General features: G+C 35.8%; 1 protein-coding gene across 1 annotated transcript in view; it reads right to left on the reverse strand.

Annotated features, from left to right (window-relative positions):
* PHF14 (PHD finger protein 14) overlaps positions 1-23114 on the reverse strand; it is a 170614-nt gene that overhangs the window by 111744 nt on the left and 35756 nt on the right. Inside the window, 7 exon segments of the mRNA XM_075143674.1 lie at positions 9337-9468; positions 10918-11021; positions 12597-12692; positions 14239-14345; positions 14929-15199; positions 18834-18980; positions 20891-21028. Coding sequence (XP_074999775.1) covers positions 9337-9468; positions 10918-11021; positions 12597-12692; positions 14239-14345; positions 14929-15199; positions 18834-18980; positions 20891-21028 — 995 coding nt within the window.

Here is a 23114-nt window from a genome sequence, read left to right on the forward strand (position 1 = left end):
ATGGACACCTAAAGAAGTCCCTCAAACGTATGATGTTTTAAGCAACTAAGCAAAAAACAAGCCAGACTTTCTTATTGCTGTTTTTTTTTTCCTGACAGAATTTAAACTTTGAAAACCAAGATTTTGAAAGTAGAACTTAATCTTCAAGAAAGATGCACCCTATTTCACCATTTGCATCCTACCATATCCCCTTTTTAATGGTGTCCACTGATCTGTAATCTAATTATTATTGAAACTGCTGCTGCAGTTTAATCCTTACAATGACATGCTGCAGAATTCATTCTGATGAGAGCGCTCTTTAGTGGCAGGAATTTAGAAGAAAAGTCTGTTATAAAAATCAATTTTACTAGGTATTTTCTAAGGGAGTGGGTTTTAAATCTGAAAAAATAGTTAAGAGACAATTAAAGAGAGAGAAGCTGGAGATGTATATTAACAAACTTTGAACACCGAGTTGAAAAACATGCCTGTTGAGTTTTTGAAAAAGTACAAAATCACAATCAGAATTTCAAAAGTGAACAGATGCTAAGGTAATCATAGAATCATAGAATAGTTTGAATTGGAAGGCACCTTTAAAGATCATCTAATCCAACCCCCCTGCCATAGGCAGGGACATCTTCAACTGGACCAGGTTAATCATAGAATCATAGAATCATTAAGGTTGGAAAAGACCTCTAAGATCATTGAGTCCAACCGTCAACCCAACATCACCATGCCCACTACACCATGTCCCTAAGGGCCTCATCTACACGTCTTTTAAATACTTCCAGGGATGGTGACTCAACCACTTTCCTGGGCAGCCTGTTCCAAGGCCTGACCACTCTTTCAGTAAAGAAATTTCTCCTAATCTCCAATCTAAACCTCCCTTGCCGCAACTTGAGGCCATTTCCTCTCGTCCTATCGCTGGTTACTTGGGAGAAGAGACCAACACCCACCTCGCTACAACCTCCTTTCAGGTAGTTGTAGAGCGCGATGAGGTCTCCCCTCAGCCTCCTCTTCTCCAGACTAAACAACCCCAGTTCCCTCAGCCGCTCCTCATAAGACTTGTGCTCCAGGCCCTTCACCAGCTTCGTTGCCCTCCTCTGGACATGCTCCAGCACCTCCATGTCCTTCTTGTAGTGAGGGGCCCAAAACTGAACACAGTATTTGAGGTGTGGCCTCACCAGTGCCGAGTACAGGGGCACGATCACCTCCCTGCTCCTGCTGGCCACACTATTTCTGATACAGGCCAGGATGCCATTGGCCTTCTTGGCCACCTGGGCACACTGCTGGCTCATGTTCAGCCAGCTGTCAACCAGCACCCCCAGGTCCTTTTCCTCCGGGCAGCTTTCCAGCCACTCTTCCCCAAGCCTGTAGCGTTGCCTGGGGTTGTTGTGGCCAAAGTGCAGGACCCGGCACTTGGCCTTGTTGAACCTCATACAGTTGGCCTCAGCCCATCGATCCAGCCTGTCCAGGTCCCTCTGCAGAGCCTTCCTACCCTCCAGCAGATCAACACTCCCGTTATTAACAAGCTCCATGATAGAATAAACAAGATGTGAAGTCATGTGAAGTCACTTGTCAAGAACAAGTTTTGTTCTCATTTGCAGAAAATACTCATCTTTTGTCATTAAGTCATAAAGATGGATGTTAAGTAAAAATATGTTAATGAAAACTTAAAAATTATACCCACTCATAAGAGCCATTTTTAAAATTCTTTCTCACATTACACTTCCAATTCAAAAAACTATAAATCCTTTCAAACAAATTCCAATTCATCACTGTTTCATATTAAAAATGTTCTTTTTATGATATCAACTAAAAAAAAAAAAAATCAACATTATGTTCTGCTATTAATTGGCATTAACAGGGATACACACATTAAAATTATCTAAACAAAGGAGCAAATTTGCTTTGGAAGGAGACAAACAAAAACCATGTATTTAGTTATTTGAAGTTAAATGTAAATACACACTTGTGACCAGAAGGCATACCCATCCTGTATCTAAACAAAAACACAGTCAGGTACGTATATTGTGTCTGAGCTGATTTCTTCATATGTACATGTTCAACAGGAATAGTTTTTCCCCTGTGAACTTCAGTAAGGGCTAACACAGTATCAACTAAATCAACTTCCCATGTTTTCTAATTCTTTCAAACTAATCCAAGCAGTATAATCTCAGCTCTCTCCTGGCTATACCAGAAGACAACAGTAGTCATCATGGTCCGCTAGACAGACCAGTGGCTACCAAGTCAAAACAGAGGGGATCTAATCCTGGATTGGGTAACTGGTATCAGGGTAATCTTGGCTAAGTCAGCACCTTTCTCCTTCAATTTTTCCATATGTAAAATTAAGATAATTGTGGCTACATTATAACATTATGAAGATTAATCACTTATCTCTAAAGCACTTGAGACCACTGGAAATAGGACACATGCAAGTGCTAGAAGTATTTGCTGGTCTAGAAAAACAGAAGTACTACAGGGTAGATTGCAGGAAAGATAACAGTCTCTCACATAAGTATGGAGACTTTATTAGTAGCCAAAACACAAGGAAATCAGTTTATGCAGTTTTTATACTTTGCAAACAGTCTTGGGCCAGCATACAAGTGTGTAATACTCTGTTCTCCCTCTTCTTTACAAACCTCAATTTGCTACATACACAGTACTTGTTAACATTTCTAGGCCTCTTTAGGACACTAAAATATAAAAACAATAAAAAAATATAAGGTATAGTAAATACTACTTTTTACAGTTATATGTCTACATAAACTTGTGTCATAAACACATGCAAATACGTATACACATGCACTTAAGTAAATAAACAAAAGAACACAGACAAAACTACAATTACTGTAAGATTTTATGGAGAAAGGCTCTCCAATGATGTAACGGGAGAAAGAAGCTTTAGAGATAATAGCATTCCCTCAAAATTTTGTGTGTCTGCTTAGCTAAAGGTTTCTTTACTTTCGTATGATACATTGTCTTCAAGTTGTCCAACTCAAAACTCTAAGGAGATTTTCTGTTTGGTAAGCATCAAAGAGCACAGCCCTGCATAATACTGCAGCATCAGTCATGTCATTAATTTATGTAACGGAAAGTGCAACTGAAAGTACTTACTATGATCTGCTTATGCAGATGTAAGCCATAGCTATGAAAGTGCTCAAAAATACTGTGATGAGCAATTCTTACAAAAAGTTTATTATTCCCTTTATTATGGTAAAAATATGTATAAATTAAAAATTAAGCATTCTACAATTAAAGACCTGCATTAAAAAAATTGAAGTTTTTATAAGACAAAAAATAGTAGCATGATTTTACAGCAACATTTGGAGTTGGGAAGCCAGTCTCTTGGATCTACCACTCTGCACCTATGATTTAAATCATTCCTGTTCTTTATCTCTGCACTGCTAAAAGGGAAAGATACTGTTTTTCTGCTACATAAGTTCCCACAGTTGTACGGAAACTAACTATGCAGATCAGTAAGGTACTTTAGTTTCATTAGGGCCCTATTTAAATATAAATAAATGAAGTATTTTAACTTTGATGTTAGTGAGAAAGACAAGAAACATCTCCGTCAACAGATGAGGTACTGCATGCAAGTTCCTGAAATTCCATTTTTATGATTGAGCTTGCTCTGAAACAGGTGGTGCAAGTGTCACAGCAATCCAAATTAGAAAAAAGCTAGACATACAAAAAGAAAGCTGCAAAACCATAGTATCATAGGGGTGTGTGTGAGAATCACAGAATAAAACTTCACAGAAACAGCGAAGGTGAGGGAAAAAAAGAAAGTTATAAACATGAACTGACAAGCAACCTCTTGATTTACTGGAATAGCCTCTACTATCACAGGCAACCACATCTTATCAACCCTATTATAAAGTAGTCAAGCTTCAACTTTAAAGTAGTTTGGCTGTTAGCTCCCATACAGTCCACAGAAAAGCTATTACAGGCACGCACTCCTCTGACTTTGGAAACAATCTCCTAACTTTCAGCTCCTATTATGGTTTATTTCAATATGGTTTTGAATTTAAAGGACTCTCTTCCCATTCTGCTGTTTAATCCAAATATATTCACAGAAAGCAGCCATATGACTCCTCTTCCTTTTGGCTACGCTAAAGTCATGCTCTTTTAATTTCACCTCTTCAAGGACAATCAGTGAATAGAGAACCTACCACAACAGGTCACCTTTCCAACTGTTCCAACAATCCCTGACTACCTCGAAATTAGCAAGCATTGCCATGCAGCACAAACAAATAAACAGGAGAAATGGTGCCAAAGATTCAACTTCTGTACACAGGTTTTGTTTTGCTTTTAGTCTGGACTTGCCTAATCTAGACTCACAGAGAAAATCAGTGCCCAGGCACTAAAATGTGTCTACTACTAAAAATTGCTGGAAATGTTTGATCCATCAAGAAATCTCAGTGATGATTTGAAATCTTTTAATCATACAGAAAGTCTTTGATTAAGTGCTAACAACCTACAGAAGAAAAAAAGTTGCATGGTTTTGCTGTAACTTGGTACAAGAACCAATGGTACCAGAGATACCTTCCTATCTAACAAGAACAGCAAGTGAAAAGGAGCACACACTACCGATTTTCAAAAACTATTAATGGTCCAGGCTAACACTGAAACGCTGTTTTTGTGTAACTGCATGATGCAAACGTTTCTGCATTGCCTGGTGGTGAATAGATTTTTGAGCATGGGCAGCTTCAAGAAACGTGTGAACCTGTAACGGGGCTTTACTTTGCGGCTTTAGTAAGCACTCAGAGACCAAAGAGCGCTTTCTGATTATGAAGTTTTAGAAACTGGTAGCATGAGGCCTTTAACCTAGAAATTTACAAAGTGAAAAAGTGAACATCTACATCACTGAGAAAATAAGGAGGGGAGGGATAGTTTGGAGACGAGGTGGTTTTTTGGTGAAGTAGCAATGAAAACCATAGAAAACCATAGAAAGAAAACCCTGTTACTTCCCAAAAAATGTAGTGCAAGCTATGACATTATGCTGTTTCCTTATGCTGCGGCTTTACACTTCAAAAAAAATCTAAACGCATTTTAACTGTCGGGCCTGGCACATGGAAATTTGTGAAATGATGATGAGAAAAGCTCAAGAAACACTGAATACCATTCTTTTATAAATGAAAGGTCACAAAGTTGAAGATCTCCTAAATCACCCTCAAAGCCAACATACTGGTAAACTTAACATGAATCTTTTTATTTTTGAAGTTTTAGTAACAAAGCAAGCGACATCTTTGCTAATACGAGACAGAAAACCAGATAAAAACATATGAAAATATTTTATTGAAAAGATAACACTACAAAAATTAGGAAAAAATTGAGGTTTTTTCCAATTATCACAATATAGATGAATTAGACTGCCTTAACTGTGTTATGGTACATAGTTTCAGCGTGGCTTGTGTGATGAAGGACTCAAAGGACTCAGTCTGAACAAGACAGTCATTCTTATAATCACAACTGGGCATTAGGCCAGAAGAGGATTTGGAAGAAACCAGCACCCTCTGCACACAGTGCTTACTGTGAAAAGCGTAAATTTAAATCTTCTGTGCTGAGTGAACACCACTACAGTGCTTCCAGAAAACAGTTCTGCACTCAGTGTTTAAAAAGGAAAACTGTACAGTTATTAGAGTTTGGCTTGTTTTTAATTAGAAGGAAACAGGTCTCATAGACATACTCTGTGATAAATCACTTCTTGCAACGTTAGCAAAGAATTAAACCACTTTGAATTAAACCACTGAGAAACATGGACCATAGCTTTAAGATGACACCTATGCTCTGGTAATTTGAATAAATGACACATGTTGAATGATGTACTGGAAGTGGAAAAAAGAAGGACTGCTCTTATTCTGGAGATAAAAGACAGTACATATGAAGCAAAAATAGTTTGTCAAAGAGCATCTTTCAGACAGTAAAGGTACTGAAAATTTGCCATTTGCAATGACCCAAACATCCTTCAATTAGGACAAGTGACAAATACATAAAAATTTATATGTTATATGCAATATTATATATATAAGTGTGAGGGCAGTATAAGTTAATAATTTTATATCCTTATCCAATGACTCAGGATGAAAAAACCAATCAAGATGTGCTGGATCAGTACTGAATGAATGAATGAATGTCCAGATACTGAATGAGTGTTCATGGGACCAATGGTCAGGAACTCTACAGCTCATTCTGTCCTATGGCAAATACTCCCCACAGCAGAGTTACCACTAAAATAACTTGGCCTTCCAGAACAAAAATAAAAACCACCAAGCCTAATATGATCACTAGTCCTTGTTTGGTTCATCTCAGTCCCCAGCATTTCATATGCTACCAGAAGTTATCGCTGTTTTTCAGCAATCTCATTTCAATAGAAAGAGCTAGTCCCTGTTGGTAGCTGCCAAGTATTTTCTTAATGAAAATGTCAATATTTTACAATCAGATTTTGATTCATTGTATTGTCTGTCAACACTTGTGCACTGCTTTTGTATCAGTTCAGATCATCTCTACCAGGAAAATACACAGTTCCCAGTCCATTCAGAGCAGGCAGAAGCATAAAGCAAACAAGTTGTCAGAGAGAATGACAAGACTTAATTTTATGATAACACGTGAATCAAAAGAATACTCTAGTGTTTAATCAACAGAATTTCTAAGAAACTGAAAATTTCCAAATTTTTAAATAAAAGTATACCACAACATTTTACTCTATGATTAGAACTGCTGGTCTACTTTGAAAGCACCACATCAAAACAGACAGAAATTAATGCTTTCATGTTATGCTCTTCCTCTCAAAATAAATCCATTTGAAATGAGGACAGGCTTTGAACTTACTATGTTACAATTTCCTTCTAAAATATTCAAGATGTATAAATGTTACCTTAGAGAAAACTGTCAGGCCTCTGAACAGAGGAAATTCTTAGTATTAAGTGCTTGAAACCAGTTTCTAATAAGCTGTGAGACACTGGTGCTCACCAGGTCTAACCTCTTACTGTGATTTCACTACGACTAAAATAATTACCTCCTTTTAATGTTTAGAAACACTGAGATAACTAATCATAATTTGTGCTTTCTTTAACAAATTTTAAATACAAAAAATTTTTTTTTCCTTACCATTACATGTAATAGTGAATTTAGTTAAACAATTTCAAAATCCTTTTTTGTATACTGTAATTTAAACTTCTACTAAATGCTGAGCATGAAATGGACAAAAAGTATAACTATTAACTAATCTACGTAGCATCACACACATAAGCTGATTCACTTAGCATCCTCAAACACAGTATAAAATATGAAGCATATGGAATAAACTCATGCTAAACTACCCAATGTTTAAATAAATATGTATTGATAAAGCATATGACTCTAATCATCAAACCTTTTGCAAAGGCTCAAGTTAGCAATTATGAGTAAACAATTAGCAGTGATAATGGAATAGAAAGTAAAAATTAAAAAACAATTATTTTTAACTGTTTCCTGCTTACTATTTTAAAAGAGGACTAAAGTCAACATTTTAATCACTTTAAATAGTCTTTCAACCTGCCTAACGTTTCAAGGAATTTCCCACTACACCCATTTTCTTACTTTATCTTTTTGCGTAAGTTACCATTATATCCTATACAAATATCTGAAAAGTACATGCCCCCCATATAAAAAAAAATTGCATTTGCATAGCTTAATCAAAAGTTTAAAATTGTATTCAAAACAGCAGAGGGGGAAAAAGCTGCTGAACTCAAACTTAGATTAAAGGTCCGTTCTATATGCTCCCTACTAATCCTGAAAAGAATACATAAAGGCACTTCCAATGATGAAAAGAATGCAATCAATACAGCTCAATTTGTCTGCTATAACCTCACACTCTAGAATATTCCTTAGCTAATTAGAAGTAAAAGCTAAGTTTGTGATTGGAGATATAATTGAAGCATGAAATTCACAACAAAGATAAGTTATAGCTTTGAAATAAAAGCATTTTACTACCTAACCTGACCTATTCTGCCTTTAACACCTACTGAGAATTGTAGTCTTACATCTTTTGGACTGATGGCTTTAGTGAGCCTTTTCAACTTGGTTAAAAAGCAGAAGCTACCAAAATAAAAAAGTTTCCGTGTAACATAACCACTTTGGTAAATTTTACCAAAGAGCTCAGAATGCCCTTGAAATAATGAAAAGTCCAAAATCACAGACTACATTAAATAATTGAAGGAAAATTAAGTTCAGAAGAATATCACTGATGGTGAAAACCTTTCTGAGATTTTCAGCTTTTAAATGAAATCTCTATTAATTTACTAACTAAATTTACTGGGGTAAATCCAGGTTTTGTCATGTTAAGATATTAAAAAAAAAGATCTATTTATATCCCATTTATTCCCATTTCATGTACCGGCCATCTTGCCCTGCACACAATCATCAAAACTACCCAAAAAGATGACTTAAGTAAATGTTTTACAGAAGTTTTTTTTAAAAAAATAAAGAGACATATGAAGAAAACCAGAAACCAAGTTTTCTAGATTAAAATATTTTTACTGTATTTTTAGGCAGAATTCTTATACCACTGTATTTTTAGAAGGAATTCTTATACTATTCTGATTTGGTACCTAAACGTTCAGACAAGGTGATGATGATTCCTGGAGATGCTGTACACTAACTTCCTGCCAGATAAAAACAGCTTCTGAATAACGCTTCTAATACATTTCAGAGCAGTTTAGAAACATCCAGAACACTAACACAACACAGCAACACGCTAATTTTATGAGTTTGGAAATCAGCACCTTATCAGTTCTCCATTGTACCACTTAGCTTTTGTTCTGCTCCACTGGCACAAAAAGAATTTTAATTCATGGAAATTTAAGTGCAGTAAGTACGGTTACGCATATGCTTCTGCCACTGCAGATTTGAGTCGTAAGACAGAAGTAAACCCAACTGATTCCCCATATTGCAATAAACTGATCTACTACGTACAAGTTTATTTTTAAGTATTTACAAGTATTTTCCTAAAGATCTGGGCAGAGTGTTGCATATCTGGGTCCTAAGATAAACGGAAGACCAAGTCTTCCATTTCCTGAAGGCAGCCTACAGTTTCCTACCATTATTATATAGCAGCATTAATAATCACAAATGAACTTAAAAGCTAAGAAAATTAAAGCTATAATCTATTTCTACACAGTGGCTAATAATGAGAAAATCTTTACAACATTTTTTTTTTTACCTTGAAATATCACTACTAATAACCTGAAAATAAAATAACTCAGTTTGGACTGCATTATAGCAATGTCTAAACCACTTAGAATTTGCAAGCCTATTCACATTTATGTCCTACTTTAAGTACAGAGATAGCACAAGACAACACATCAACTGTATTCTTACCAGTAACTGTTCTTGGTCTTCCTTGGCATCCTAGTAAGAGGTGGATCCAGGCAACCAAGATGATAATGGAGTTTACAAGTATCACACAGTAGCAGTAGGTGTTGATCATGGTTCTTCTTGCAAATTCCACAACTTTTAATGTAGGTAGCAGAAAAGCATTATAATTACATTTGAAATCATAAAGAATAAACGATACGCCCCAACACGTTCCCCAGTTTCAACACAAACATGCGGCAACTTCAATTTGAATGCATCGTTTAAGTGCATAATTACTTTTTAAGGAGCTTCTACCTATACACAGTAAAGCATAAAAGGCACCTAAAAAAATGGCTTTCAATCTAATTTTTTGAGGACTTCTAACCAGTAAGTAATCACTTGATATTTCAACAAAATGTACCAGCAGCAAACGGAAAAAACACTACCTGTGCCACTCAAATGCTTAAATAGAAAATTATGCTGCTATTATCAGTCTTAACAATCATACGCTTATTTTAATAATGCAAGTACCCTGAAATAGGTCCGTGCTGCTATTATGTTGGGCCAGGTATCAACTCATAAGAAATTTCCTTTTTATTATTACTATTATTTTACTGGAATTGAAATTTTAGTTATTTCAAAAAGATCAGGTGTTCATCGATTCCACTGTAAAATGGGAGGAACTAAATGACTGGATTTGAATGAAACACAACTAGTAAAGCCTGACTCCTATTATTTGTTTGTGTATACGTCTAAATTGCCAAATCCTCAGCCCACTGCCATGTTCTCAAGATTTCCACCTCTCGCAGCACTAGAATTAACTTTTGCTTATGTAACCCATCTTCTTCATTTAGCCTGCTAGCTGGACAAGATACTGCCCACTTGCTCTGGCTGGAGGCCTGGCTACTGCTCTCTAGATAAGCAACAGACCATGCCACTTCTCAGTTGGTGGCAAGAGAAGAAGCTCCAAGACGATGTGTATATTTTGCACAGTCATGCTCTGGGATCCTAGTGTATGTTCCACTGTTAGGCTTAGTTAAAACCCAGTCAGTAGCTTCACAACTTACAGAAGAAGGGAAAAGGTGGAACAATGACAGAGTAAGCAAATACATTTTATTTTGTTGGGAATTAATAGAAATAGAAGTAGAGAAATTTAAAACACAACGGATCCCAAAGCATTTGACAACCCATGAGCAAAAAGTAAAAATTCTCATATGACAAGTGTTTTATGCACCCAGCCACTGTGACTAAACAGCAGCAGCACTGTCGCAAAATCATCAACACAGATGATCGCATTCAAAAGACAAGATGACCAGTTAAAAATTTTCACATCACAAAGGACCCTCCTATTTCAGCTGTAAAGAGTTACCTTTGTCCTTAAAACACTGCTGTCAAATTAGCAAAAAAACCCCAAACCTTATTGATGTGTGCTAAGGTGAAGAATTGACTACTATTCAACTTAGCCTTCAAAAGCAAGTAAAACGTATAGACAACTCTGAAGCATTTTGTTAATCAAAACCAAAGCAAACAATTTGCTCTTAACACTTTTGTGAAACTGTAACTTACTAGATATTGTATCTATTCTGTCAAGACTTCATTACTTGCCTATAAAGTACAGCCGGAAGTGTAGATGTCTTTTGCGTTCCTCCTTCCTTTTTACTTGGTTTCCTTTCCTTAGGAGCACGTAAAATTGCTGGTATGTTCAATTTCTATTGGATTTGAACAAATGCAGTATACATGAGTCTTGAGACTTTTAGAGAATACCACTCCAATCTCAATGCATGAAGAACAAGAGTCAAATTATGAGTGGGAAATTGCTTAGCTAGCTATTTTGCAGACAAAAGCACCTACAGACATTTATATTACAAAATCATACTAGGATAAAGTAATATTATACTCATTTTTTCAACTCAATAAATAAAAAACACATTGAAATACTAGCTTTTAAAATTTTTCTTCAACCTTCAGATAGCAAGATGGACAAGGATGAATTTGTCTAGGCAGCTGAAACAAGCAAAGGCAAATTCACGAAACCGACAGAAGAATACTGAGGCAGTTTATTTTCCCCAACATCCCTGCTACATTGGTGTTCGATAGGTTAATTAGAAAAATTATCTTATTGGACTAAGCCCTACACAAAGCAGATGAGATTCTCTTTGGGTTTCTACTAATCTGCAGTATGCTAGCTTCTCAGACAGCAACCATCTATCAAAGTCATTTCTCAGCAGCCCCATGGGTCTGCATCTGTTCAACCAACTGGAAAAAAAATGTCATGCAAGCTGTGCAAATGAATTCTACTTAACTTTTCTTCTTCTTTTTTTTAATTTACTAACATTTGCACCAGGAAACATATTTGTGAATACTTACTCAAAGCCATCTTAAAAAGGAGGGGAAAAAAATAATCTTGATTCAAGACATACGTTACGTGAGAATACTTCTTCACAAGTAGGAAAGATAAGCGGAAAAATAGAACCAGAAAAAGCCAGCACACCTTAAGAACTAGTACTGCATAAAGAAAGGGTAAGCTTCATTTTCTGAACAGCAGCACAAACTCAGCAGTACCAAAGGGCACGACAAAATTGTGATCTAATTGTACGTCTGCATTTTCACAATGAACAGTTTCTTCAATCTTCCTTAAAATCATAACTGGATATCATTTCAATCTCTTCCTGACATCTAAAATGTCCATTACCATTTAATAATATACATATCAAAGCACAGCAAGAATCTATACTTCTCTCTTTTCTCCAGGTGTATCAATGAGAACAAAGATAATTGCTGGCAACAGGAAGTAATCCAAATCTTTTCTTCTCCTAGATATTTATATTCATTTGACCAAAATATTCTGCTCTGTCCAGTTAAAAACCATCACATACATACGGCAGTTTTAAAGATTTAGATCTTATAAAAGCCATAAAGAGTTACCATATCATTTGAAGCCTACAATAACTAAAGACAATGTGGAGACAAAAATGGTAGGATTAACTCATGCTTCACATTAAGGTTCATCACAAATGACAGGTCAATCAGTTACACCAAATGAAAGAATTTTGCAAACAAGATTGCTATTACAACAACAAAATTAAGCTACAGGTTCCCAGCAGCTGGTTTGCAGAAGTCTAGGTATTTCAATCAGGAAACATTATCCCCAGAGTAAAGCCTGGGTCTGATCAAATCACTTTATTCGGCCATAGAGGCGACAGACAGAAACAAAAAGGCCTATTCTTGGAAAACCAGGTCTGCCTACGAACTATAAAGAGGGGGGAAAAAAAAAAACAACCAACCTGTCCAATGATTCTACCCAGCAGAGCCCAAATGCCTTGCCCTTCATTTCGCAGTTTTCCATTCATATTTTGTAGCTCTTCCAAGGACTCACACAGCTGAAAAGTTAAAGAAAAAAAGCAACAGGAATGAAAATCCATTAAGAGTTATTTAATAAAATTTATTCAACCTCTTACCTATCTAGGGTGCATTACTTTACTGTGGGATTAAAAAACAATGGAACTCATGTCAATATAGCTAGTGCAATCATTCAGCAATTTAATGGAACTAAAATGAAAACCTGGGCAGCCACCTGTTTTGTAAAGAAGATCTGAAGCATTTCAGCACAAAAATAAGGTTTCATAAAGTCAATTAGAAAGAAAAACTAAAATACAGCAACATCTTGTATGTGTTGTCCATACTAATTAAGCAGGAAGACTGTAACAAGTAACCACATAAACGAATTAAAGCTTTATATTGCATTACCAAAGCACATTCACTCACTCTCATAGAAAGAGATGTAATTTATTAAAGGATGCAATCAGAAAAAAAGGTTTTTTTCTTCTAGAAGTAACTGTTAGTTACCACACAGCATATGCAACCTATTAATTTGGTTAAAAGCCCCACGCACAATCTCCTTCCTCTTTATCATCTTTGGGTAGTTGACAAGGATGTGCTGCTTCATTTCCATATGTTCTCATTTAAAACACACACCCAACAGTTTAAGAATTAATAGCAACACTATTTTTTGTCATCACTAACCATCACTTGATAGGTTGCTAAATTCAGCAGGAATTGCAGCATGTCATCTGTCACAAAAGATACAGTATTTCTATGTTCCATTTCAAAATATTTAAAGATTAAAATAAAGAAATTTAGTAAAAATGCAATTAAAACACAAAATACTTTTTTAACCATGATGATGAGTTAATAAAAAAAACATTAGCAACATTTTGGGGGAGCAATGCCATCATTTATGGGCCCCCAAATTTCCTATACTCAAACAAAACACTCAGAGGACATTATGTATGTGTGAATACTGATTGTTTCAGCCTGAAAAATTAGCCAAGTCATTAAAACTAGGATGAACACAACTAGAGCTGGGGTTGACATAAATAAATAAATAAATAAATAACACTCTGACAATCCTAGATTCCCAATTATCAAGTAGGGTTCCAAGCAGAGAACCAAACAGGTTGAAAAAGAACCTAGAACTACACACAAGCAAATCAAAACAAAACAAAACGAGAGAGAGGGAGGGAAGGGGTGGGGCGGGAGAGAGAGAAGAGTCAAACTCTGTTGTCTCAAAGTCTCAAATGAAATGCATATAAAGAATGAAAAAAGAAGGGCCTTAAGACACAGTTCACTCATGAGAGGGAGCTGTCTGTCCATGTGCAGTTTGTTACTGGTGCCCTCAGTGGGGTCAGTTAACGAACTCATGCCCAGCCAACAACATATGACATTTAGAAGTTGATTCTGCTTGCATGGGGGGGATGGACCACAGAATATTTTTAAAGAAAGAAATATAGTTTTAAACACACTTTTAAAGAAAGAATGGTTTGTATCTTTCTTTCTAAGTCATTTTGTTTGGAAAGCAAAATGCTATCAAAGTTAACAGCAGCAATACTAAAACAGTACAATAATTTATTATCCCTTTTTCTTCACCTTATTATATTCCACATGAAGCTTTTCTTGCTCATTTTCTAATTTATCCTTGATATTCTTCTGTTCAGCCATATTCTCCTGGATTTGAATCATGCGCATATTTCTCTCTATTTAAAAGAAAATTGCATTATTTCCTATGCTTGGCTACATTTTCAAGTCTTATGCACTGAAAAAAGTGAAGCAATGAAAAGCATAAAACCATAACAACATAAAAATCTGAAAACTATAGCCTATACGTTTATTACACAGACCAAGTAGAATGAACAGTCATAACATCCACTTTCTGCTGCATAACTAGTATAGTTATTTAAATGGTGAGCTTTGATCAGTCATCTAGCGAACAGTCCCAAAGACAAAATCACGCCATTCCACACAAAAAGGGAGGAAAACCTAAGAAAAAAAATAACACCTAAGCTTCCACTGCCTTCTTAGTAAAGACACTGCCTCCTGTTTATATTTGAAAGATTTTCTTCTTTTCTGAAATGTCTTTTTAAAAAAAATCACTAACTTTCTGTGTAAATACAGATACCAAGCAATAATAAACCTGATGTAAAATGAAGTCATAATTCATATTTATCTATTAATAACAAAGAAATACAAGTAAAATGAAAAAGCCAATGAATCAGCACAGTACAGATACAACAAAGCAGTAATTTTTCATTAAGACAAATATGCAATTTTCATTCTTACCAAGGTAATAATTCACAAAATCAGCAGTGAGAGCTGGCTGTTTATGTTTCCTTCTCCCATCAACACTGGAACTAGTATCTGAAGTATCCACTGGAAAAATGTCTGTACTAATTCCCATTAACTCAGCTTTGCGCATAAGCTTACGTATGGCTGAAGCACTGCTAGTAAGTGGTCGTGGTAGCTTCTCCCTGGGAACCCAGGCCTGAGGCCTGGTGGTGCGGGCCAGCTCCGCCTTGGCACGGTACTGCTGTAACCTGGCATTGATTCGAGCCTGCAATAAAGAATTCTGTAAATTAAAAATGTAAGGGAACAATTCAAAATTGGTTTTGAGTTATATCCTTTGGAACGCATTCATAATTTATTTGTATTTTAAAAGCCACACGATCTAATCAATGCTATTTTCATTCCGGAACTCTACGACTCAAAAAACAGCCACCGATACAGACATTTGACTTTACTTCAAAACGCACACACAAATAACACTATCCTTTCACTAGGTTTTGGAGGTATTCACAGGTGTCTTGATGAGATTTCCCCACCGATGAAAGTAACACAAATGATTGCTGGCTTTCAGACAATCCCTTCTAATAACGATAATTTGATGGGACTGTGAAAACTCACTATGGGGAAAAGCCTTGGCTGACCTATCAAAAATACAGTTAGATACACTTTAAATTGGTATCTACGTGAGCAATAAAAGTTGATGAATAGCATTTTTGCCATATTTGACATCCTTTCATAGGAACTCCTTTCACAATGCCGTATCTCCTTATAAATGTTAAACTAGCTGATTATAATGTGCCAAAAACACAACCCAAACAGAAGTGAAGTAGGCAAGAGAAGCTCACAACGTATATTGTTGATGACATCTGTATAATTGTGACCATCTGGGAGATCAACCCCAGAAGATCAAGTTGTTACTGACAGTTGGAAAACACTGTCTTACGGGAACTCTATGTAGTGGCAATTCTAGCAGAAAATGACATCAACATACAAACCTTCAGAGGCAAAACTCCAACTGACTATCAGTTAAAGTTGTTTACTTGCCTGCAGAAATAAGAAACTAAACTAAACCAACTGCCCCACCATATGGTATGAGATACTCCTGAGACAAAAGCAAAAAAGTGTGCATATATATACACACCATGGTTAAGGAACATCTCTGATTACAAATAGCATTGTTGAAGGTAATATTACAGACAGTTTAACACACATTACCTTACTAGGTCTTGAACATTAATGACCAAGAAACACAGCAAATGTGGCTTGCAGGCCAGCTCTGACCCCAAGAGCTTTTTTCTTGGATCCACAGCAGCAAGAAACAGATCCACCTAAAGCCACCGCCTCGCTTTATTCTCCACTGGAAGGACCAAGGATGGCTTACAGCTTCCTCAGCTAAGATGCTTCTTTACTTATTACCTGCTCAGTTCTGACTGACCTTAAATGACCATGGGGTCATTTAAGATGCCGAACAACTGCATACCCAGAGCTTTATTCCAGAAATAGATGACAGATTAAAATGACTAATGTTTAAATGTAATCCTGAACTCAAGTTACTTGGATTTAAGCAATTTTCAAGTATACGCTTTACTCAAGGAATGTACATTTCCTTTATTGATATAAAAAAAAAAAAAGTATTTCAATGTAGAACATCTTCCAACAATTCTAGAGCGCTTTATACATTATATTTTTTAGAGAGTTTTATTTTCTTGGGCCACAGGACTTGCCAGACCATTGGCTCAGTTACTCCTGCCTGGACCACAAAGCACCAAATATCCTTTTCTCCTCCTTCAAAAGTGTGCCTCAAAAATTCACTTTCACAATACCAGATAAATTATTTGTACAACTGCATTCTTATTTATGTTAGCTCAGTGTTTGTAAACCTTACTTAATCCTACAAACTGCCCTTGAAGTGAGCTTTTGTACATACATATATACACACTATATATGTATTTACTTCTTAAATCTTTTTTTCCAGATTAAGCTGTCTCAGGATTCTTATTTCTCAGACAAAATCCTAATTTAACAAAGATGGTTGAATTTACTGGTGGGATTTTAACTTCTTCAGGCAGACAACATATGGTAAGTTAAGGGGTGAATTTATACGTACTTTGTGTCAACTCCTCAGTCAGACATTTCTAGTGTGTATTAAGTACCCCCTACAGCTCTGCGTTTCTAAAAAGGCACAGAAACCACTCAAAGAATTATTTCATAAAATCCCAACACATACAACTGAACATAGAAATGTATTTTTCAAGCATCCAATCTGTTTCCATCCATGTAAACTCAGGCACGCACACAATACTAATGCAAACTCATACAACACCAGCGCCATCAATAGTGAAATCAAGTGGTTTTACAAAATGTATGCAAGTTATCAAATTTGTATCAAAATGCCTATGACGCCATGTCAAGTAACTCCACCTCCAGTTTTCAGGATTCATTCTTTCAGTTTCTAAACATTTAATCCAAGTAATTTAGATTAAAAAATCTGCAGCGTCTTCGTATGGGGGAAAAAGGGGGAAGAGAGGGAAATGCTGGGAACAAGCATTATCAGCACTGAATAACAAGTGCCTGAATACAGAGCTAATAAGCCCCGTTGGACCCAAATTGATTTTGAACAATCAGTACTTACCATTATGTTGGGTAACATTCATATTAGTGATTTGTCCACTACATAGGTGCATTTCACGTAATTAAGAGCTGAGTGTATTCAGCAAAAATTATGTAATCAGTTTTGAATCAAGCTACACGAAGCTCAATACATAACCCATAGAAATATTTTATTCAAAATTCTTCTATGATAGAGTTTGCTCATATTCATTTCTCAAATGCACAGGTCATTTTAAATTAATATTCTCTTCTCCTATTCAAAGATTTTTGAAGAACTAGAAAGGTATGGGGTTTTTAAATAAAAAGTTTCATGATACGAAGATTTATTTTCTAATCATTACACTACAGTTCTACCTTCAGAAAAAAAAAGCAGTTATTTCTCTCCCAAAACTGCTTTCCATTATTTGCAGCATCTGCTACTTTCTGCAACAAATTAGGCAGGATTCATTCAGATGAGCTGCTTTTCTACATAGGTATAATTTTTCCACAGAATGCAGTTCAGCCTAAGCAGTGAAAGCAAAGTATGCTATGAATTCCTCAGAATCAGAAAAAATAATAAAGTACACACATTAAAACATATCAAAGTACACAGATTCCCTCAGAAGGACTGAAACCTTTATATCAACACGACATTTATCGGTTGAGCTTATGCACTAGTTTTACATGGATCTGCCGCTAGACAGGGATACAGACTTTGCCTAAGATTTTCAGACAATTCCCACTCAGCAGCACAGACTCAGTTTCGGTACCTACATGGATTTTTTTCTAGGAAATCTTTACTATGAAAAAACCCAGCACATAGAATTCTACTTAGGCCTAAAAAAAAAGTGAAAAAGGATCTAAGAAGAAAAAACTTTAGGCAAGCTAAACTCTTCTGCCAAGTTCAAGATATTACTAAGGGAAAAAAGTGGACTTTTACTGAACTTGGATGCAGAAATATATATAATTTCTTGTCTGGCGGTCTTTTTTTGTTAAGAATCTTGAAGAAAATGTTAAACAAAATCTATGAATTACAATGAAAATGTAATTACCAACTTATTGCCACAAACCCAAACAAAACAAGATTTTTCAATTCAGACAAGCATAGGTATCCCTATTTGATAATTAGTTTATTGAGAATTGTTCTTAGAGACCAAAGGCTACAAATAATTCACTGCTGTGTTAAATGACCATGCACTATCAATATATTTCACATTTCATTTCCTACTATAATAACAATTCCTCATCCTCTTCATTTCTTTCTTGTTTAACATGGATGATTAATAGATGCATTTGTGTCATGAATACAATACCTGAGCTTCTGGAGAGAGCTGTTTTTCTCTTTCCTGCAAGGACATTTTACAGTAAGATTGTAATGCCAAGTAGTTCTTCCGCTTCCATTTTCTGTCTAACCTGTCCGCATGCTGTTTACAATAAGCAAAAAAAGGGTCAGCTATATCCTGTTTCAGAGAAAACAAAGGGAAAGGAACGAAAATAAAGTAAGACATACAAGGCCAAAAGGCTCTGAATAGCACAAACATTCTGGCAATCAGTTCACACATTCAAATAGACATGTTTTTAAAAACAACTAATATGTATGTTTCTAAATCAATTTTGTCATGTTGATGTAATTTACCATATAAAGTGTTTTTCCATTGTTTTCATTGTATGACCCTAAATGTTTTTAAATGCATTAACTATTTAACTCTCTACTGTTCAATCTCTATTTTCTCATTCCCAGAAAAAACAGCAGAAGAAATTCCTAAGTACAAATCCGTTTAACATATAACATGTACTGTTAACTTCCTGCTGCTTCACTGTGTCATCTTTTGCATTATATCCTACAAGGGATTAACAATTCTGAATGATACAGGAGGCAATATATTTGGTTTTCTCAAATGATTTTCCAAATGGTTTTGGTGGCTATACTCCCATGTGACTTATCATATCTCAGATATTTTTTTTTTTCCATTTTTCATTCTTCACTCCATCAGATCTGCATATTATCGTGGCTGTAAGTTTATAGCAACTTTTAGCACTTGCAAATCTTGCAAGCAGACTACAAATATCTGAGCCGTGAGGAGATATAGTTTGAGAAGTGTACTTCATTGCCAGTATATTTTCAAAAGTGTAGCAACACCATCATAAATCTACAGACTAGGAACTTAAAGCAGTCTTCCTTCATCAAGTAATAAAAATATTAATAAGTAATTTGCCTGTCAAATTTTCCTTTACCCCACCTATAAAACACAGACCAATAAAATCTATGCAGGCTTTCCTTACAAACATATTTTATTTTGATTTAGATTTTCAGTGTGTGTGACAACCTACTTCCAAAAATTAGCAGCACCCAAGAATTAGATTCTGTGAGGCCTTGATTAAAAATATTTTGGTTACAGAAAACATATAAGAAAATTTTAAGGTGGAGAGGCAAGTAAATGCATATGCCTAAAAGAAATTTACAGAGTGTTTGACGAATTAACATTACACGTAATTTATTAGGGACAACAACAATGAGGTAATTGTACTATCTTCCTATTCATCGATCTCACAGAAGAAAGCATTTTGTGACTGCTTTAAGAATCACTTCATGGCCCGCTGTTTTCAGAAACAAAAGTGTCAGTGTCGATAGTGCAAGTAATGCTTGTTTGTATGTTACCTGTGGTACTTCCTAAAGCAATAAGAAGTTAAATTGTGTAGCTATGAACATGATAGGCTTAATCCAAATGATACGTATCAGGATGAAATTTGGCAACCTAAAAGTACTTATATTGTAAAAATGAATTCAGAAGTAACAGCTTCAAATCTAAATTGCTTTAATCATATTACAGGAAGAAAACTGGTAAGAACAGATATTAAAAAGTTGTCAGTAGGTTATAAATGTTTGCTTTTCATTCTGATTCCTAAGATTAATGTTACCACAAGAAAAGTTATGTACCTGTACTGCAATTTGAAGAAAATACTGGAAAACATGCATGAAAAAATAGCATTAGAAATGTAGTTAATTTCTCAACTCAGTCCTATCTGGTATGAAACAGAGATTACTATACTATATAAACAGCTAGGTAAGTATGTCAACCCAGGTGAAGTTCAAGAATTAGAATTCATGTCTGTATTGATTGATAGTCTCAGAAGCCAACTTCTCTGTTAACCTTTTCTAGCCCTTTTTCCAGGCTATTTCAAAAGGTGCTCAGAGTTGGACAATTTGGTGAACAAAGGGCCCTCCCTGGACAGTGCCTTTACTTGGCCTATGACTTGCTACCGATTTACAAAAACTTTGCTCAGGGTTAGCGAGCAAAAAAGGCACAATTTCAGGTTGTCTTCACAAGCTTTCAATAGAACTCTTTTATTCTATCCTTTCCATAGCTACCTCTTCTGCTGCTGCTTCTGAGAGGAGGCCTTCCTTCTGTGCGCAGGTCACATGGAAATAAGCTCTGCACATCCCAGCATCACAACTAATGCATACACCAGTTCTGGCAAAACGAGGATCTTCGCAAAAACTGCATTCCTTTGTAAAGAAGAGTGGTAAATGCCACAGTAAATATTTCAGGTGTGTTTTGCCTAATATTTGATAATTTACATCTTACATATAAAAAACAAACAGGTAGGTTTATTCCTGTGTGGTACAGAAACCAAGTAGGCTGCTGACAATTGACACTACTTAACACTTCACCCCTTCCCAACCCTCACTATTGATTTCATTTTCAACTAGCAATGGAAAAGTGCTTAAACAACCTAAACAGCACGTTGGATTAATTTTTATATAAACTTCCATGTCTTGTATTCCCCTTCAGAGCAACAACTAAAATACCACCCGAGCAATTCATGCACAATTACTTATATAAGTATGGTATCATAAAACAACATTACTGCTCAGAAAATGTTCAATTGTTCAACAAGTTCAGAGGACAAACAACAAAAAAAGAGCAGTGCTCTGGATGACTGAAAACCATAGATAATTACATAGATGTCCTTTGATAAGCAACGACTGAGGAGGAAATGTGTGACAATGCAGAAAGAAATACTCAAGAATTGTAAATATCAGTAAAGAAAGTTGTGATTCACTTAAACACTGCACTAGGGCTTCAGCTACACACATTCTAGGCACAGCCGTTTGCAACACAGCAAACTGACATCCCCTAATGTGACCTGGAAAAAAACCCCAAACTTATTTTTCAGCCAGGTCAACTCCTCAGTCTGTTTCACCACAAATTCATACCAAACAGCTGTGCCAGCAAACTAGAGTGATGGGCACATAAGCAAGAACAAGCAAACAGGAACATGGGCTGCTTACGCAGTGCTGCTATCCAGTGCATAAAGATGATCTAGAATTATAGGTGTGCATTTCTTAACCTCTCACACGCCGAATACAGAACAAAGCTGTGCATCACCTACAGAAAATATCTCCATGCAGAAAGTTAAACAGCAACAGAAAGGAATGGCAAAGAAAACACAGTGATTGAAGAACCTCAAAACATCGCATACGCTACCCTAAAACGGCACCCTTTAGCTGTGCAACAGCAACACATAACAGATTAGAAATTAAGTGAAAAAGAAAATCATATTAAGTTGGTTTTGCAGGGGGCAATTTAGCTAAGTAAGCTGTAACATCCACACATGTTACAGCAAACAGTGTGTTTACAGGTCTGCGAGAGTAATGAGTCCTCATCTGTGCAGTGTACTTTCACCTTACTCACAGTAATAAAATACACCCAAATTCTTAGCCCTGCTCCAATACATCACTCATGTTAATAAAAAAAAAAAAAATAAAATGCACGATTCATTGCAACAGCAGTTTGTAGGGTCTTGGCAGCTTGCTCTGACTTTTTTTTATACAAACATTTCTAAACAATCTAAGTGCCTCAGCAGGCCCATGCTAAACATGGTCCTGATACATGTATGTTGCACATAGGCAATCCAAAGTGTTTTAATTTATTTTATGTATTATACATATTTTTTAAAATGTACTATATATTTCGATTTAGTGTTCCAACTTGACAAATTCACATTCCAGAAAATGAAACTGACTATGCACAAATGAAGCATTAGAGCAGCAGGAGTACAACCACCTTGCCTCACATTAGCCTGATAGATATGGCTTCTCCACACTGTCCCCATTAGCCACAGAAACAGTATTTAGCAAATTACTGTGTGCTGTCCTCTACCCATTACAATGGTTTTCTGTATGGTTTGCGCGTGATCACTTTTGATCTGAATTGAAAACATTTACATGTAAAACTCATTTTAATTTTATAGCCATTTTTCTGTTCGAGTTGACGGCCCCATGTTGTTGTGGATTTTTTTTAAATACTGCTTTGCAGCAACCTTTTTGTATGCATTCTAGCTTGTAATTATATAGACTCTAAAGTAATTCTTACTGAATGTACATCTGTCGCTTTCTTAATCAACCTAACCTTCCATTTCTCCATTTCGCATCCCATAAATCCTCTTCGCTTTCCATCCACATTTTGGCAATCTGCCACTAACTGACTTTAAAGGAAAGTAATTAGCACCTGCATAAAAAATAAGGGAAATTAGGAGGAAAACAAAGACAGAAATTATGGATAACAGTGGTAAGGAAAACAGAAAGAAAG

This window comes from Calonectris borealis, chromosome 2 (assembly GCF_964195595.1).
Source record: "Calonectris borealis chromosome 2, bCalBor7.hap1.2, whole genome shotgun sequence".
NCBI classification, from domain to species: Eukaryota; Metazoa; Chordata; class Aves; order Procellariiformes; family Procellariidae; genus Calonectris; species Calonectris borealis.